The following is an 18,736-nucleotide window of genomic DNA, read 5'->3' as shown; positions in this document are numbered from 1 at the left end:
CCAATAAATATAATTTAAAATCACATTTTAATATTATTTTCAAAATATCTGTGACTGCCAAATTGACACTAATCAGCATAAATGTTGGTGATGACAAACATAAACTTGTAAACCTTGTTAAATGAAATCAGTGTTTTCATAGCCAAGATACCTGCATCTAAGGGTTAAGTGTTTATTTTGTACATGTACTGTACTGCATCAATTTCCTTGCCTCGTGTAAACCAGAGGTTCTGGTGGATTGTGGGCAGCACTGAACCCTTTGTGTGGACATCAGACAAGGACACATGCATAAAACTTTTTTTTTAGTAACATGGATAGCAATGGGACAATTTTGGGACAAATTTATGAGACTAGAACAGCTGAAGGAATTCCTATTGCAGTTTGTGTTGGATCATGTTGTATATGTAGGTACCTGTCATAAAAGACAAAGCAGAATGAAACACAACTCCTGAAGAGAGACATTAGAAAAAAAAGAAACTAGCCAAGAGAAACTGGCAAATTAAGTAAAACCATAAATATAGCACTGATACACTGATGCCTACTAAATACTCTTTATTGCCTTTCTTTGTTCATTTATAGGTATTTATTACAGCACTAGCCAGGCAAATGTTGCTGAAAGGCAACTTTTTTGTAAAATAAAGCTTTAAAAAAGCAAGAAAAAGACAGTGAGTTTTATATTCTCAGGGTCATGATATAAATATAATATGAGCTGTTATTTATTAATGCTATCAGCTTGTGTTAGAGATGAAAATGACTTTCTGAATGTCTGTTCTGTGCCTTGAAACTGTGATGTCTTAGTACTGTCACTTTGTGGCCTAATGTTTGAAGTGGAAGCAGATAGATTATTGGCAATGTAGGTGTCATGTCTCATCAAAACTCAACCAAACACCAGCAGAGCTGTCGCTGCAGACGGGCTAAGATCTCACGTAAACCAACCCCACATTCTCAACATTCTTCTGTAAGTAATGTACAGAGTTCACATTTGTGTAGTTTTGGCTTATGTGACCCGAGGTGACTGACATGACCTTTATCATGCTGTAATACAAACACAGCGGCATTACTTAATGACACAGTGTTAACCATTTGTGTTAAAGAGGAAGGTTTTGATTGCTATGGCAAAGGTTCTGTATTTGCCTGCTTAATTATGCACTCAGTGTTTTTAATAAAGATTATATTTTATTAATTTTCTTAAAAGATGCCGTGTTATTTATGGTTCCTGTGGTGTTAAGTAATTATTTAGAGAAAACTTTTAAGTTCAAGATGAAATGAAAACTACCAACTTAAATGTTGTCAATCATTGTCGCAAGCAACAGTAAGGTCCATTTCCAGGATGTTTGCCACCTCAGACCCTGCTACCCCAAATTATTGTGGTTATAGACTGGCTTGTTGGAGTGTATTAAATTTGGGGAAAGCATATCTTGTTGCTAAAGTAGCTAGCTGTTGTAACTGTTGTTAGTTCGGTTAGCCGAGCAGCTATGCTAATTGACTCGATCCTGGGATGCCAGGAGCCAGAAATGGCAAGAAAACGACCTTTGTCTGTACTCCCTGTCATCACACCTCCGTCAGTCTCTGAGGTCGTGTTCAGTCCAGAGTCAGCCAGGTTAGTGGATCGCTGCACTGTAACTGTATATTTTGTTAATGCTCATTCAGCAATATTGTCCGTCCCAAGCTGTCTGGGACAAATAGCATTCTGCTTTCCGTGTCACCCGGACTTTAAACCAGTGCCATTAAGCCTGGAGACATAACTTTGTTTTAAGTGTCCAGGCTGCCTTAAAAATTTAAGCTGACAGAATTTGAAAAGACAAGTTGAGGTAATTTTTTAATAATTCAAAGCATAATAATTTAAAAGAAAAAAACATTTTAAATAAGCTAAAAATATTAAATTGAACCAACAACTCTTCAGTCACACTGATGAACATTAGGAACAAATTTGATTTCCTTTCAGATTTTCTGAGTTTGATTAATCACTTCTACATTTCACAAAAAAACTTACTGCTGCTTCTGTTGGAGCTACTTTGTATTTGTGGACTAAATTCAATACAAATCATCATCCTGGTTTGCAGTATTTTAATTAATGTGAAAACAAGTAATCATGACTTATCATGAAATGTATTAGACACACAACAAGTTTTCATTATATTGTTTCCTTCAAACTGTACAAAAAAATGGTCCTAGGGGACTTTTAACTCTCACATAATGCATGCTGGGAAGTCTGCTAATATGCTGATTTCAAGTCAAAAGACTTGTCAGGTTAGGAGAACTCATGTTATTAAATTCTGCAAAAGAAAAAGAAATGTCTAGTTTATCTTGAATACATGACATATTAAGTTAGAAACGATATTGTTCCACTAACTTCCTGTATGTTTTTTTTCACAGTGTGTTTGCCTGTTAAATATAGAAGTGTTATTTTAGGATATGAAATATAACAAACATATTTATCCTTAATCCTTCACTGCTACTGAATCTCTAAGCACAACAGTTAGTCACGGACATTTGCCAGATCGAATGTGTGTTTCACATCCGTACAGCCGTGACCGACCTTTTCCACAGCTACTAAGCTGTTAAAAGCTGTAGCTTCCAATAACGTTGTTCTCAGTTTCACTGGAACACATAAGACTTTCCACAGTGATGACCCACGGAAGGTATGTGTACTAACATTACATTGCAAGTATAAACTGTTTCGATAATGTGTTTTAGTTTATGTTAGAGCTGTTTAACAGTGGATAAAACATGATACCTGATTACTGGAAGAGATTGATACTAACTGAAGCAGCACTGAGCCAGAAAAAAAAAAGGGCAGAATGTCCCTTATCAGTGTTACATTATTGGATAATTATTAATGATGTATGTAAATATGGAGGCAGTGGTTTAATTTAGTGATGCCTGGTTCTTCTAACCCAGTTGGAAAAGAGTCAAAATGCAGGAAAACCACAATGACAAAACTAATAATGCTTATTATTGCGTGTACATGGACTATTTCATGAAGAGGAATTTCACTTATAAGTAACAGACAGACTGGTAACACAATCTGACTTTATGACGGCTTTCTTCAACCCTCCTCTTCAGAGCTATGAAAAAAAAACAAGTCTGTTTTATTTATATAGCCTGAAGTTGGAAATCATAAATTTTCCTCAAAAAGCTTTACAATCTTTTTAACAAACACAAAACCTTCTGTCTCTTGGTTAAGAAGAAGAAGAAGAAAAAAAAAAACACTCATTATTTTTGTTCAATTGTAGCCCTGCATCTCTAATTACCTACACATGGCTGTAATAACTCTGAATATACAACATAGACAATTTAAAGCAGCTTTCCACGACTGTTGACTTCACAGAAAGCACTATAAATTGTAGGTAAATATATATATATATATATATATATATATATATAGAAGAATTGAGCCAAAGTGCTTTATGTTAGAATTTTAGATGATGATTCATACTGTATATATACTGTACACTATGAAATAATAACTTTAAAAAGTTAGTGCCTGGGCTGCCTTAAAATTGTACCTAACCCAAGTTGATAAAAGACAAGATGAGGCCATTTTTTTTTAATGATTCAACACAAATAAACTTTTCTAGTCAAATAAGTTAATAAAGTTTGATTATAACACATATTCAATCAGAACAAAGTATTAAGTTGAATCCATTATCATTCAGTCACACTGATGACCATAACAAACAAATTTAATTTCCTTTTATATTTTCTCAGTTTGAAAAGTAATTTCTTGTTGTTGTTGGACCTTGATTCCAACTTTGGTGCAAAGACAAAATGTGAAACTGCTCCCAGTGAATTTATTACATTTAAATAATTCAATACTAACATTTATATTTTTCCTTACTGTGAAAACAAACAACTATGACTTAAGTGATTAGACAAGCAGCAAATTTCCATCATATATGTGTTTTTCAAACTATGAAAAGGACAGGCTCACGGGAGAGTTTAAACTCTCAAACAATGCATGATGGGAAGTCTTCTAATCTCATGCATCAAGTGTTCTGAAAATAAATTCTGGAAATTTTAAGTTTAGATGACTAAATAAAACTTGTATATTTCTGTTAAGTTAATGAGGAAAGATAAGCTGATTCCACTAACTTTTTGCATGATTGTTTTTACCGTCCATTACAGTAAAGAAACTTTATTTTAGGTTTGCACAAGCCAAAGACAGAAGACGAATGATTACCAGAGTGGTGCAGGGAACCTGGTGTACTTGTCATCATTATTCATTTGTCCACTAGAGAGCGCTCCTGCTCTCACAATATTTAGTCCAGTCCCTCTCTCCTCCATGAAAGCTGTGATCATTAGTCAGACCACATTCCTCACATTCTCTACAACAATCCTTCCAGTAATTTTTTTTTCAATAAATCGCTGCATCATCGCATGAAAGACAAACAAAGGTGAAATTTATGCCGTGTTTATTTTAATTCCCTCTAGTGTGATAAACACACTGAGGCAATTACAAACAAAAGCTTGTTGGACTTTCCAGTCACATCCGATTTGGAAAAAGATGTTGCAACACGAGACATTTCTTGCTCAGACACAAACATGCCCTCATAAACATACAAACTCAGAAGCTGGAGTCAAAATTATTCAGTATTTATTGAAAAAAACACATCAGAAATATATGATACACTAAATAAATAAGTTACATTAATATTTCCCCCCTAAAACATGTTGAGAACAAAAATAACCAAGCTACTCATCTCATAATAAATCCATGTCTCAATAAAACATACAGTTATATATCTGTCTTTACTTGTCCACTGAGAACTGAGGACTGACCATCGAATTTAGACCCATTCCAAGAGGATCATCAGAGTCCACGTCGAAATATCTCTGATTGTTTGGCTGTTCAGACACGCCGTCCCCTGCCAAAGTATTCCTGAGTGGTAGGAATCGAGTGAAGGGGACTGTGTGTCGGTCCGGGGATTGTTTTGATGCCAGAGACACAGGAGATCCATGGTGTGAGGAGAGGAAACGGGTGTATCCGTCTGCCAGCAGCAGTTCTCTGAAGGTGCAGTCAGCCTCTGTGTAGTGCCTCTGAAAGGGACAGCAGATGTAAACTGTCAGCGAAGGACAGGAAGGAGGACACAGAACTTAAGGGTAGTTAACTTTGCTTTGCTTACTGTACCTGTCCCCACAAACGGCCTCCGCTGTCTATGCACAGAAAGAGAGACGATGACTGTCCCTTGATGACTACATGGCCTGGTTTAACTGATTTCAGCTCCAGCACACCTGGAAACACAGACACATGAATAATTATGTTTTCTACATAAGTCTCCTTTTTCATTTTCTAGACCATAAGTGATTCAGTATATGGTGTGGCAAAATAAATAAAATTTTCAAAATATACAAAAATGTCTTGTTTGGTCAAATGTATCAACACAACATGCATGAGGAGGCGCAGGTGCTACAGGACCTGTCAAAGCAACATACAGCCGCATCTTAATGTTCACAAAAAGTGCAAGTACAAGTACCATTTAAAGGCAGTATGAAGGTAGCATATGTTGATTAGCTAGTTAGTTATCGAGCATTGTGCTACAGATAATCACTAGCTAAGAACTGGTGTAGATTAGCTAAGCTATTTAGCCAGCATTTTGCAAACATTGGCTAACTTAAGATGTGACTCTAAATATGTAAACATCTTGCTTTTCACAGATCCCCCAGAAATATCTTTTAACCTTTAAAATGTGTTTTCTTTCAACACAGTGGAATCTAACAGTATAATAATTAAAACCACACTAAAACTAAACTTTCTTGAACAATAAAAACTAACAGCCAAACTGAAATGAGCAAACACACTCTAGAAACTAACAGCGAAAAACTAAATTGAACAAAATTAAATAAATAATGAAAAGTTCAAAATGATAAAATTATATATCGTATTATTATAAAAGAAAATAATCAAAATTAGGCCCACAGTGCGCTGTCTGTTGGTGATTTATCTGCCAAATACTCACTGTAAGGGGTCTGAGCATCACTTCCAGACACTCTCCCATCCAGGGTCATCTGCAGATACATCCCCCTTCTGTGATTTTCTGCAACAAGAAGAAAGACAGAGGAAATAAATCAGCATAATTAAGATTTTAAGGTGTTTGTTGTTTACAGGTATGTCATAAATATTGACATCATTGCATTAAGTCCATTATTAAATGAATAATATGAAAATTATTATAAATACCTGTGTAGAGGTGCACCTCTCTGACTTGACCAGCAAAAGATAAAAGTGGGTTGGAATCGGGGAGATAAAATGTCAGAGAGAAAGGAAATGTGATAATTAAGAGAAAAGAACACAGGTAAGAAAAAGAGGTGCGTGGAAACAAAAACATTTGGGAAAAAAAAGATTAAATAACCCTAAAAGAAAATAAATAATAAATAAATTAAATTAAATAATATAATAAAATAAATAGGAAATATGTGGCTCTGCACAAGCAAGTTCTTTTCAATCAAATTCTAAACAGGAGCAAGTTGGAGCCCTTATAAAGGAGTTCAGAGGAGGACGTCCTTGTTCATGAGAGAAACATATGAGTCAGACATTTCTACACAATTAAGCCATGATTTAATGCTGAGGGGAAGACCTGCGTTCAAACACTATGTATGGGCTTCTTCCGTCTCCTTTACTGTAAGACTTTCTCATCCCACAACAATTCACCCGAGCCAACTAGCACATAAAAAACGAGTACATGTTGATTGTATATATCCGACTGTTTCCATTATTTTCCATCTTTTAATAAGTTAGTTGTATTATTTAATTAATACTTCATATGTTGTGTCAAATGATTGATTTTGTTTTAATAAGTAGGTGTGTAATAAGCAGGGTGATACACACATTATTAGTACTTTATCCCTTACTTATTCAAAGACATTTGAATAATTTTGTGTCTTTTGTATTTTATGTAGAATTTCTGAAATTTTATTTTACACATAAGCACCAGCTAGCTAGCTACACACATACATATAGAAAAATGCCTGGGTTTGATGTGAATAATAATCAATCTTTAGGGTTAAAATGCTTCAGTTCAATAAGACAATGAATTTTCATTTGTGATTTGTTCACACTGACAGATAAGTATCTGTATTATTCATTGTTCCAGCCTCATCACATGTGGAACATTAAGCAGGTTAAAGAAACTCAGGGTGATTTTCCATCCGGGCTTCCACTTCAAAAATATACACATTTCACAACTGCAAGAAGATGTAACACAAACATCTCCCTCTACGTCATTTGCTAAATAAAGTGTAACAAACGGGTGAGTTTCACGGTGTTTATCTTACTTTGATGTGTGTTTGTGAGAGAGAAAGAGGGAAACAGTGGATGAAACTGATTTACAAGCAGAAGACAAGTGTTTATGTGACTGCAGCTGCGCCGTCGGCGAGGCTGCTGCACGTCATGTCGTGTTTGTAAAGTCTCGATTTACTGTAAGAAGCCTCACCAAGAAACTTAACTTTCTCTTTAAAGTGAATCTTGTTCCATTTCCATAAGTGAGAGCTGTGTAAGGTAAAATATACAGTGAATGCATCATTTTTGCAAAATGAACACCTTCACTGTGAAAAATCATACAGGACTTTGGTGGAATCAACTTATCTTCTCTCATTAACTGTAAAAAAATAATTTATTTGTTCAGGTAAATTAAACTAAAAAATCTAGTAGGCCTATTTATTTCCAGAACACTTCAGAGCTCATAAACATAGGTTCTTCTAAATTTTGACTTGAAATGATGAGTTGAATGAATGTACAGAGTTCAATTAACTCATTAAATTAAGTTTGTAAGACACATGATCAGCATATTGGCAGAGTTAAAACTGTGTTGTTGCAGATGGTCTTAAATGTTTGTTAGAAAGTCTTACGTTTCCTTCACCGAACTGACTGAACAATTATTTTTTAATTCAGTTCGTAAACCAAATAAATTCCATACAATGAATAAAAATAACATACATGTATCCTATTTTTATTTTATTTGCATTTCATTTTATTTGTAGTTTTTCTTTTTCTTTTTCTTTTAATTTAATATTTTATGGCTGTAGTGCTATCTCCTGGATGAGTTCCAAGCTGCAGCCAGGAGATGGCGTTGGAGGCAATCATTTAGCAGTTTGCACAGGGAGCAGTTTGATTTCTGTTGATCTTTAAATATAAAATGTTAAAATTCATGAGCCCTCATGCAGTATTGCACAATATTGCACAGTTCAGTTATTGCACAAAATTACTGTTCTGTTAAATCAGTAAGAAGCATCTTCATCTTTGTTTCTCCACCCATTTATTCATGTTGTTCCTTTAATTCTCACATGTTTGTACATACTGAGCACATTCAGGCTCCCAAGAGAAAGAATCATTTGTATTTTTGAAGGGGAACCACATCAGTTTTACACATTAAAGTCTGTATTCACATTTTTGGATACTAATACATTGATTAAATGATTAGTATGCTATAGTTTTAAGTCAATTCTTGACCTTGGAAACCTGTAACATGTGATCAATACATGATTTCATCATTAGATATAACTTTTAAGGTTATTTTGGAAATGCTTATGTTCAAATTTTAGTTTTTCTGATTTAATTTGTTTCCCCCTTAAGCTATGATCTATGACAAATCCTTAAAATGCTCATAAAGCAATAGAAATTTGAACATTTTATAGCCTTATCATCTTATGTCAAAAGTTTTTTTAATCAAATGTAGTCAGCCTCATCCTGTTGTTTTTGAGTCAGGTTTTGAATAAACATCTGGGAATTTTAATTTTATCTCAGTCCACGGAAATGACAAGTCAAGTTTTAGTTAATGAAAACTGTCGAGACATGAACATTTGTTCAACATTTTACTAAATCTATTGCAAAGTACAACTAAATTTAGTCAGACTTAATTCACACAAGATTTTATCTTATCATTATCTGATGAAAAACACAGACTGAATGATCCACAAAAATACACTTGCATATCGTTGGGTGTAATGAACTCTGCAACCTTTTTGCCATAGACCAGACAGACAAAAACACAAGACTAGTTTCAATTTATTACGATTCAATTTATTTAATTTTTTGGGGCCAATTAACCAATCATACATGTTTTGTATTTTTTTCCTAATTGTGGGAGGAAACCAGAGAACCTGAATTAAACCACAAAACACAGAGAAAACATTAAAAATCCACACAGAAAAGACCTGATTTGAACCAGGCCTTGGTTGTGTGGCCACAGTTCTAACCACAGAGCCACTGTACTGGCCTGAGGGGATTCAAGGGAAAATGGAGAGCAGGGAAAGAAGAGGAGGGTAAAGAAATAAAAATATTAAGAGGTCCCCTGTGGGAGCACTGTTTTGTTATTCTTTAAGAGAAAATGAAAGGCAAGGGGTAGATGCAAGGTGGAGGATTTAGAAAGTAGGAATAGAAGGAGCGAGAGGATGAAGTTGGGTTAGGAAGGTGAAGTAGAGAGATAGTGAGGAGGACGAGCAGAGGGAAGGTAAAGTATAGGGGGCCCAGGGGTGGGCAATTATTTTTCATGTGGGGCAACATGAGAAATTGATCGGGCTGCCACGGGCCAGACAAAAATGATAAAGGTCCTAATAATGGCCAAATCTCTGATAATGGAATTGTCAGAAATGTTCTACATAGGGCACTTCTACTGTTGGTCGCCCTCTCTGAAATGTCATATCTTGAATTTTTTAAATATCTTGAATTTTGCTGGCGAGATCTAAAACTTGTATACTTTTACAGTGTATCATGATGCCACATACAGGTTGCATAACAGCAGCAAAATCAGAAGAACATAAAAACATGGATGTAGAGTACTGAGTGAAAGTTACAATTTACAATAAAAGGTAGAATTCATTACCATTACCAATGAATACGGCACTGACCCCTTTCAAAATAAAGGTCTGATATCTGTTTAATGGTAAGCAAAACGCTATTTATTGACTGTCTTTGGTAGATTTTAAGTTTTTGGTATTTTCATGATGTAGAGGGGAACTCTAAGGGTCTTCTAGGCCTTCAGAAGACCCATACCAGTATTTCAAATGTTATATTTAAATATTTTATATTTGATTTATTTCATTTAATTATTAGGCTATTCTCTTCTTATTCTAACTTAAATCTTGTTTTCTGTCAACTTTGCTTCAGAAATGAAAGAGTTACTGTCCTGAAAATGGCAAAAAAGAGTTATCTAATCAGAGTTTTTGTTGCTGTCTCTAGGCAGAGAAAGGTTTGAGCTGACTCACTCATTGGTTAGAGCTTCATGACATCCACAGCCTGTGTGTTTGTTTAGAAAGTGACAGGTGAATTAACCAATCACATTTTTTCACATCCCCTGAGGCCTCCTCCAAAGCCTGCCATATCTTGCTGGAGACGAAGCAGTCAAGACCGACACTGTTGCTAGGTGGCTAACTTGATAGCGCTGCCTTTTTCTCAGCAGACTTTCGCAGCGTAGTGAAGCATCTGCAAAGGACTGTTATTTTGAAGACTGAAATTGCTCTCGTCCCTGAGTCTGTTAGAAAACAATTTCCAGACACTTGAAACTTGTTTTTTAAAGCTGCTTCCTACAGTGCAGCACAGCAGACCGAGAAATAATATCACTGGAGATCTATGTTACATGTAACAATGTGTTTGGTACTGAAACAGAGAAATAAGAATGATAAAAAGAAATTTAGAATGGTTCACATAGATTAATACAGCTCTTAATATCAAACTAACAGACTGAAATAAAACTTATCCAAACAACAGGAACAGAGTAAATGGCAATGATCTACTGTTTAATACAAGCTTAAGTACAGAAAAATCTTGAAAAAACATAACTTATTCTGCTATCATCGTGTGTTTGTTGCCATCTACTGGGTTTTTGTATATGGAATCTATACCACCGCCAAAACATTTTCCATTTTGACTTTTTTTGTTTGTCTGAAACAGCTTGGATCTTATTCTGCCGTTTCCACCATGGCGACGTCTTCCTGTGTACTTTGATGGTAGGTGCATCTGAATGTTTACTGACGGTCTGACTTGTCTGCTTTGAACCTTGTAGGCCTTTGAGGATGGGTTTAATTCATGTGATCATCTTCTTGCATGCTGTGCAAATGGAGAACTGGCAGCAGGTATCTGCATCAACACTGGTTTCTCCATCCTCTGATGCTGGTGTGGCCACTGACACAGCAGAGCCAACCTTATCAATAATCTTTCTGACAACGGCCTCTTCGAGTTTGGGTGGTTTTCTGACAGATGCTGCCACACTTACCACATCACAAAGTCTTGCCTGAAGAGCTTCCCAAAGTCTGCTGGATTTTGTCCTCAGTGATGTCCAGTTTCACCAAGAGAAGCTCTGAGAGCAGCTTCCACCCAAATGTCTTTGTCCCACGTAGCTGGAAAGTGGTGGGATTCTGATCAATGACTTTTGTCAGAGTATCGGCAATTGTCTCTAGGATGTGTGTCTGCACATCCACACATGTCAAGTAGCTTGTCCTTCATGTCCATGTAATAAATACCATGGCTTATTTCAGTCTGCTGCCTAAAAAATAAACAAAGTTAAAACATAAAAACACACAACAAACATCACTATGGTATTCAAGTGTTTTCAGGATTTTCAATGATGAAGTCGCTGACGTCTGACTCAACAGTCTCGGCCAAATTTAGCTGGTCCTTTTTCTTTGGCTTTAAATTGAAGCAGTGCTGGAATGTAGACCTCATCCTCTCATAGATCTTTTTGCCATGTCTGCCAGCAGATTTCTTATCTTTCTTGCCAGAGTCAAAATACCTCTGTGTTCTGACAGCCAGTGAGGTCTCACAGATATATTTGTCGTCCCCTTGGGAAGGTGCTTCCACCTCGGTGAAAGAAATCTCTTGTAGAAATGGAGATCCGATTGCATCTGTGATTAGTCTGTGATTAGTTTGTCCTCCATGAATTCCTCTGGAGTGACATCCTTATCGGCTGCATTCACCAGTTCCACAGGGACAGAGCTCGGGTCTACTGTCTCAGCATGGCTGTCCTCCATAATCCATAATCTTTTAGTCTGACTCACCGAATGCCCACTGTGGGTACAAGTCCTGCTTTTGGTTGCTTGTTTTGAGGGGACGGCATCAGAATAACATCAGTTATATAGTTTTATGGAAACTCACCAGTTTTTTGCAATGAAATTGTGGGAGCAAGTGAAAATTGCACAAATATATATTATGTAGAATTGTACACTTGTTTCAGGGAGAATTAACCCACATTGTTCTCAGTGTTCTAAGTAACCTTACCAAAAAGCTTCGGGATTACAGAAATTCTAACAAAATATGTTTTATTTATAAATGACAAAGTGCACCTGGGGGTATTCCACAAAGAAGTAAAAATCTTTTTGGATCTCAAACTTAATCAAAACAGCAGGCACAAATTATAAAATATAAAAGTGCACAGAGTAGTGATAAATGTCAATAGCAATGACAGACCTGGTGTTCCTTTCAGTACCTATGACAAGATAAAAAAATAATAAATACAAAAAATAGCAGATAATAAAACACTGAGTCAGTTCATTGAGATGTGCATTTATGACAATAACTGGTCAAATTTGCAGAAATGTTGCGGTGATTGGACAAAATTGAAAGCTTGTGCAGAAATCAATCAATTTGAATTTGTGATAATTGTAATCGCCATATCACAACTTCCTGGAGGGACTGCTTAGTTACGCCCCTGACAGCAGACTCCAACTGTGATGTATTCAAGCAGAAGTTGTTCAATGATGAAGTAAGCACCAACATTTCAATGGTTCATACTCCATTACAACCACTTACCTGTGATCCTCTGTGACCAGTGTGAGGGGAAACTGCAAATAACTCCTTCAGTAGCATTTTACAGGTATGTTTTTTAATTACAGCTTTTACAATCATTATCATTATTATCATATTATTTTCAATTATCATCACTACTCTCCAATAATATGAATTTAAATCATAACACAATTTGTTTTTTTTTTCAAAATGTACACATACAAGTAGCATATCTTAAATGTCCATAATTTAAAACATAGTTCCTTTTTCAACCTAAAATGAAATTACAGTCAGTCTTAAAACTAAGTATGAAATGAACATACAGTTTAATACACACACATACATACTGTACATACATACATACATACAATAGCATATATCATAAAAAATGATAAAAATAAAATACACACATTTTACAAAGTCCTGACCCAAGCTTTCACATCATTAGATGATTGATATCATGACGTTCACTCTAAAATGGTTGATTTTGGCATGCATATTAACACAAATGCTTAACTCTTTTTTTTCCCAGTTTGAACAGGATTTTGTCATAAAGCACTTTGCTAATTGTCTCATTGTCCATCCTATTCACATTTGTGCATCTCATGTCTGTTATGGCTTAAGAACATACATTTCATTTCCCCTGTGTACACTCACATTCTCCCTTTGAACCTCCCTCCCCCCCCCCCCCCCGACTACTGTATGGTGGTGTTGCTAGGCAGAGTATGTTCTATCATCGGTCTAAATCATGGTAAGATCACCTGCAGGGATGTGTGTGTTGGGGTATCGTTCTCTTGATCTGAACAGGAATGCAGTTTCCAATTTTAAAAACTATAAATTCATTGTGTCAATATTGCCGTCTCACACTCAAAAACAGAAGATGTATTCACGATAGGCGATGGTCACTTTCTACAGGCCACTTTCTACAGAATCAAACAGCATCATGCCACAACTATGGATCAAGATGGAGTGTGAGAGAGAGAGAGAAACAGATGGATAAACAGTCATTCACTCATTATTTATCATCTTTTCAGAAAGTCATCATTCACTCAGTGTCTTTGATTCTTCGAGACGTCTTGCTCGAATGTTGTTGGTCATCTTCTAGTGTCCATTTTTGATTTTGATCCTTTTTTTTTTCTTCTTCAAAAATGTTTTTTTTTTCCTTGGGTAAGGATGGAGGTGGGGTTCTACAAAATGGAACAAAACACACTTAAAGAACTGTAACAGCTCCTCCTGCTGAGATGTGATGTTTGATTCGGTGTTCACATGAGCTATTTTTAGCTACAGATACAATCATCAGAGAGGGTGCTTTTTCTCACCTGGTGTGCTTATCTTTTAGCAGGAATATGTTCTCACGGACCCCGACTCTCCTCTTGGACCAGAGTTTACTGACGGAAAGAAGGAGGTTATTAGTAAATGTAATTCAACGTGGAACTATGAGACAAACAGACCTAAAAATCCTGTGTTTAGTCAGTTTTCTGCTCTCATTCTAATGGAACAAACACTGGATTCAAAAAGCAACTAAAACATTTGGAAGTTGACACAAAATCATTGAACTGTGGTTTTATTCAGAGGTATTTTGTCATTAAGTGTCAAGTATATTGGTATGTGAATTTTCTCTTTTGCCATCAAGATGTTGTTATGTTTTACCTGCCAGTAAAACTAACCACTATTCCAAATTGTTCATTCTCTCTGCAATATGTCTACTAAATGCCCCATAGGTCTTTTTAACCATTGTCATCATTAGGATATGTTTTTACATTATCTTTTTATTGTGCTTTGGCGCCTTTAATTATCAGTATTATTTTTAGAATCTGAGGGTTGTACTATGAAGGAAGGTAAACATAACCAAGCTTTCTGTGCATGAGCTGACTTGACAAAACCTAAAATCCCAGTCAGAGATAATTAGTTATCATGACGGTGGTTATCAACTTTTTTTTGTTAACCCAGGCGTTCCTTCTTCAGGCTCTGTGCATGGTCACATGAAAAGGGGCGTTTGCTCTATCATTTGATGCTTTTCCTGCACAAAGAACACTAGTGTGTATTTTTGGAACAACTGGGGCTGTTGTTCACACGGGCATTTGGTCCAGTGATAGATTTTCTGGACTATGCTTCAGAAAAATGTGCCATCGGAACATTGGACAGTCCCAATAAAGTCTACTAGCACCTCTAAACACTCGAATCAGTGAGCTGGCTGCAGGTCGTGATTTCACATTTACCATACAGGAAAGGGAGTGGTATTAATTTATTAATTACCCCATTTGATGTTGTGTTTTGATTGTGATTATTTAATGCTTGTGTATGAAGTATGAAGCACGATGACAAAACGGTTTTAAATAAAACACTGAAGGATTTTTGGTTTAAATGAGTGGTTGTGTAGATGACCTCCGATAATGTTGAAAGTCTTTTTTCGAGGAGAATATTTAAATTCAAGCATAGTCCTAACCTTGAAAACATACCATTAAAAACATTTTCCAAACTTTCAAGACTTTGTATGAGTCCTGAAAATACTGCATGGTTGGTTGTGTTGCCTTGCTTTGTTTTCCACTGCCTCTTTGATCTTCTGGCCTCATTTACAGGAGATCTCTGTGCTTCATATCAACATCAGCTGCACCTCTTGAACTCAGTCATTAAATGTCTGACCAACCAAATGCCTGTTTAGTCTGTTTATTCCAGTTTTTCTATTGTTTTCTTAGGCCAACTTTATATCACCACTGTTTTCACTGTAGTGTAAATAAACACATCACATCAGGCCTACGTGACGTAAATTTGTCTGCAGTACCATCTTCTGCTGCAAATCTGCATCACAAACTTTAAGTTTAAGTATGTTTAACTTTGTTACTACACAGTATGACTAATTTGACATGTCATAATACACACTGGGCCTCATGTATAAATATTTTTTTTTTTCTTCCTCTTTTCTTACAAATATATATTTTTTCATCAACAATGTTGATGCATCACATTTGATCTTAAATTGGAATTGAATGCAGAAGGAAATTTGCAGTTACCGTTACAGTTGTAAAAACACCCTGATAAATACATATGAAAAAAAACAAACAGCCTTTACCCGGACCCTTTGAGGATGGGCAACAGACGTGGAGATGGTGTCTTACTGTGTGTGAGTTCAGTGAATTCATCTGGTCTGTTGAGCAGCTGTATGCAAACTGAATGAACGGTGGTGTTAATTGGAGAACTTTGTGCGCACAACGCGTGCTCTGTTTGTTCGTTAATAATCCAGCCTTAATAACTGACCTAATCATCTTTTTGTAAACATTTAAATGTATTAAATGAATAAAATAAACACAGTCTAATATCAAATTTCATGAGGCCCATTGTTTTTTTCCTCACAAATCTCTGTGTAATGTCTTATCAAGGCCCTGAGCGCCGCTGTCATGCTCATTCAGCCGCTGTGAACTGCGTCTCCTCACCTTCACTCTGGACTTTCCTCAGGGTGACAGAGGGGGTCGAGATGGCCGAGGCACGGAAGTTGGCAGGTAATGTTTCTGAGGAGTCGGAAGTCACGCCGCGGAGGTCCTTCTCCCTGAACATCTTCCTCCATGATGGTGACCGTGTAAATGTTTTAGTGCCGTCCTGCAGAGACAATGAAATAAAACCAGTGATTAAAAATAACAGCGTTCACAGTGGAGGCTATCTATTTATTCATTATGCATTAGTAGGGTTTAACAAAGTAGTATTTGACAGAGCAGGATTTGTTGTGACAGTGATACCACAGTTGCACAGTTTTTAGTCCTGCATGCTGTAACTAAGCAATTAGCAGTTGTGTAAACACAGCTGAACCACTTTGGCACGCAACAGTTTGCCAGCAGTGGTACAAGCACTGGTGCCATAAAGGCTCTCTTTATAAGGAAAGGAGATATTTCACTTGGATACTTTACCACTGAAAGGAAATGATCCTGTCACATATTTAACCAAGGGCAAAAAGTTTGGATCAAAGGCCCTTTTGTCAAGTAAAACAGTCTTAGTCGAGGGGGTTACAATCACCACACACTCCTGCCACCTGGCAGCAGTGATAATCGTGATTGATTTTCTCCTGACAGTCTGCTTTGTCGTACCTCATCTGGCCTCCTCTCTGTTCCCATAGAGATGAGAGCGTTGTACTCCTTCTCTAGGAGCTGCCTCGCCTGCAACAGATACACAAACACAATCTTAAGATCCTAATTAAGATCATTTAAGAGTTAAAGATTTATATTATCTTGGGATTAGAACAAACAGAATTTCTGACAGCAAAACCATTCAATTTAAATGTCTCTTTAAACCTCGGTTTAGCTTTTACTCTAAACCTACATTCAATTTAATTCTCTTGCACCAAGTCCAATTTAAAGCGGATCCACTATTAACTTTAAAGCTCTTTTTTAGATGTATTGAGAAAAATAATAGTTCCTCAAAGAAAACTAAGAGACAGACTCAACCAAATTGAGTTTATGATGTGTCTCTTTCTTTCACTCCAGTTGATAATTTGACCAACACATTTTTCTTGAGACTAGAGATTCTCTGCAGAGCCTTTATGACTAGGCTAACTAACATTTTACCTTGCTAGCAAACAATAGATTATTTTTTAGGACTTTTTAGCTAGCTAGCAAGCAGTGTGACATCTTATTAACTTTTTAGCTCACTAGCAAACAATGTAACTTTTTTTTAACATCACTGAACTTGCATTTACTAAACTGAGAACAGCATAGTTTTTAATTGTGTGACAGAGCTCTGCTTATTTTTAATTCTGCATTTATTCATTTTAAACCCAGTTTGGATAAGCTCTAATTGGAACAAAACTTAGATTAAATAAATCTCTGCTGGTGCATTCCAGTCTCAGTGTCTACAGGTTGACAATAAAGGTGGTGTGCGGTGGAGTACCTGTGTGTTCTGATTGGGTATCTGGAGGAGGAGGGCCAAGTCCGTGTAGTCAAAGGTGTCATCGAGTGCCAGGAGGGCGCCATGCACGCCGCTTTCTAATAAGTTGTCAGCAAACTCTTTCAGACCGATAGACTGCACCCAACACATCACTCGCTCATTGGACCACACCATTACATCTGTGGAAAAGGACACAGGCAGACAGTTATCACCAGTTCAGTTCAAGTGTGTGTAAATATAAGCTGTGGTATCATGTCTGAAGAGGAGATTTGGTCCACCTTGGTTCTGGTGTTGACTCTCATCCCTCCTCCTCTCCAGCTCCTTCCTGTCATAGTTCAGGCGCTTCAAGCACATGATCCCATAGTGAAGACTCACCCTGTATGTGAGAAGGACACATTTCCCAAATTTTCATCACAGCTTTCAGCTATATACACCCAAGAATAGTGTGCAAAGAAGAAGCAGATCATTTTTATATGTCGTAAATAACCCATGAATCCGTCTTTCAGACCTGTGAAAACTGTCCACCATCTTCAGTTGGCCCCTCAGTTCTTTCTTGGTGAGATGATCGAGCATGCGGGCATCCACCAGTGACTCCATGAAGTAGGAGCGGTACTGGGGCAGACCCAGGCTGGGCAGCCATTCGTTTCCCACCCACTCATGGTTCATGTCTCCGTAGGCCAGGATCTGGAGGACATTGTGGGTGATGGAGATGGACAGAAGGAAAGAACACAAACAAGGTGCATGAAAAACAAGAAAGCATAACACAATCCTAAAACTGGCAACATCTGGGACTATGATTTAAAATTGAAGCACCATTGTTACCTCCACCAAGGAGGCTATGTTTTCAGTTACGTTTGTTGTCATGAAACTTGATGAAAGGGTGACACATGGGCCAAAGAAGAACTGATTAAAGTTTGGAGCGGATCCAAATCAAGGGGCGGATAAACAAATTCACTTTCATTAACACTGTGAGATGGGTCAGTTGTAACACTGATGTCCATGGCAAAATGAACTGAATTCGTTGTGAACCTGTCATAATTAAAGTGAATGGTGTGCCACTACGAAACACACAATGAAACAAAAAAGCCACCTCAAACATGTGCAGCATGTAAGAAAAAAGCGACATTTAAATTATCCATACTGCTT

At 36.7% G+C, this 18,736-nt stretch overlaps 2 protein-coding genes across 4 annotated transcripts in view; both read right to left on the bottom strand.

The window, feature by feature from the left end:
* Window positions 1-4,398: 4,398 nt before the first annotated feature.
* fgf21 (fibroblast growth factor 21) lies at window positions 4,399-6,715 on the bottom strand. The gene is made up of 4 exons (XM_084740968.1): window positions 6,182-6,715; window positions 5,961-6,038; window positions 5,132-5,235; window positions 4,399-5,040 (listed from the first exon to the last, which is right to left on the bottom strand). The coding sequence occupies exons 1-4, from the start codon at window positions 6,327-6,329 to the stop codon at window positions 4,753-4,755; spliced, it is 618 nt and encodes a 205-aa protein (XP_084597094.1). The 5' UTR covers window positions 6,330-6,715; the 3' UTR covers window positions 4,399-4,752.
* Window positions 6,716-12,795: 6,080 nt separating this feature from the next.
* The window catches only part of LOC146311916 (liprin-alpha-3-like), a 36,971-nt gene continuing 31,030 nt past the window's right edge, over window positions 12,796-18,736 (bottom strand). For all 3 annotated transcript variants that reach the window (XM_084740603.1, XM_084740604.1, XM_084740605.1), the window contains 7 exons: window positions 18,099-18,274; window positions 17,869-17,966; window positions 17,594-17,769; window positions 16,795-16,863; window positions 16,150-16,312; window positions 14,038-14,106; window positions 12,796-13,905 (listed from right to left, as the gene is read on the bottom strand). In XM_084740603.1, the coding sequence (XP_084596729.1) occupies window positions 14,054-14,106; window positions 16,150-16,312; window positions 16,795-16,863; window positions 17,594-17,769; window positions 17,869-17,966; window positions 18,099-18,274 (735 nt within the window). In that variant the 3' untranslated portion in view covers window positions 12,796-13,905; window positions 14,038-14,053. The remainder of the gene's footprint in view (window positions 13,906-14,037; window positions 14,107-16,149; window positions 16,313-16,794; window positions 16,864-17,593; window positions 17,770-17,868; window positions 17,967-18,098; window positions 18,275-18,736) is intronic.

This window comes from Lutjanus erythropterus, chromosome 17 (genome assembly GCF_056507025.1).
Source record: "Lutjanus erythropterus isolate fLutEry1 chromosome 17, fLutEry1.hap2, whole genome shotgun sequence".
NCBI lineage: Eukaryota > Metazoa > Chordata > Actinopteri > Lutjaniformes > Lutjanidae > Lutjanus > Lutjanus erythropterus.
The sequence above is the reverse complement of the archived record's forward strand: the minus strand, read 5'-3'. Positions and strand labels throughout refer to the sequence as shown.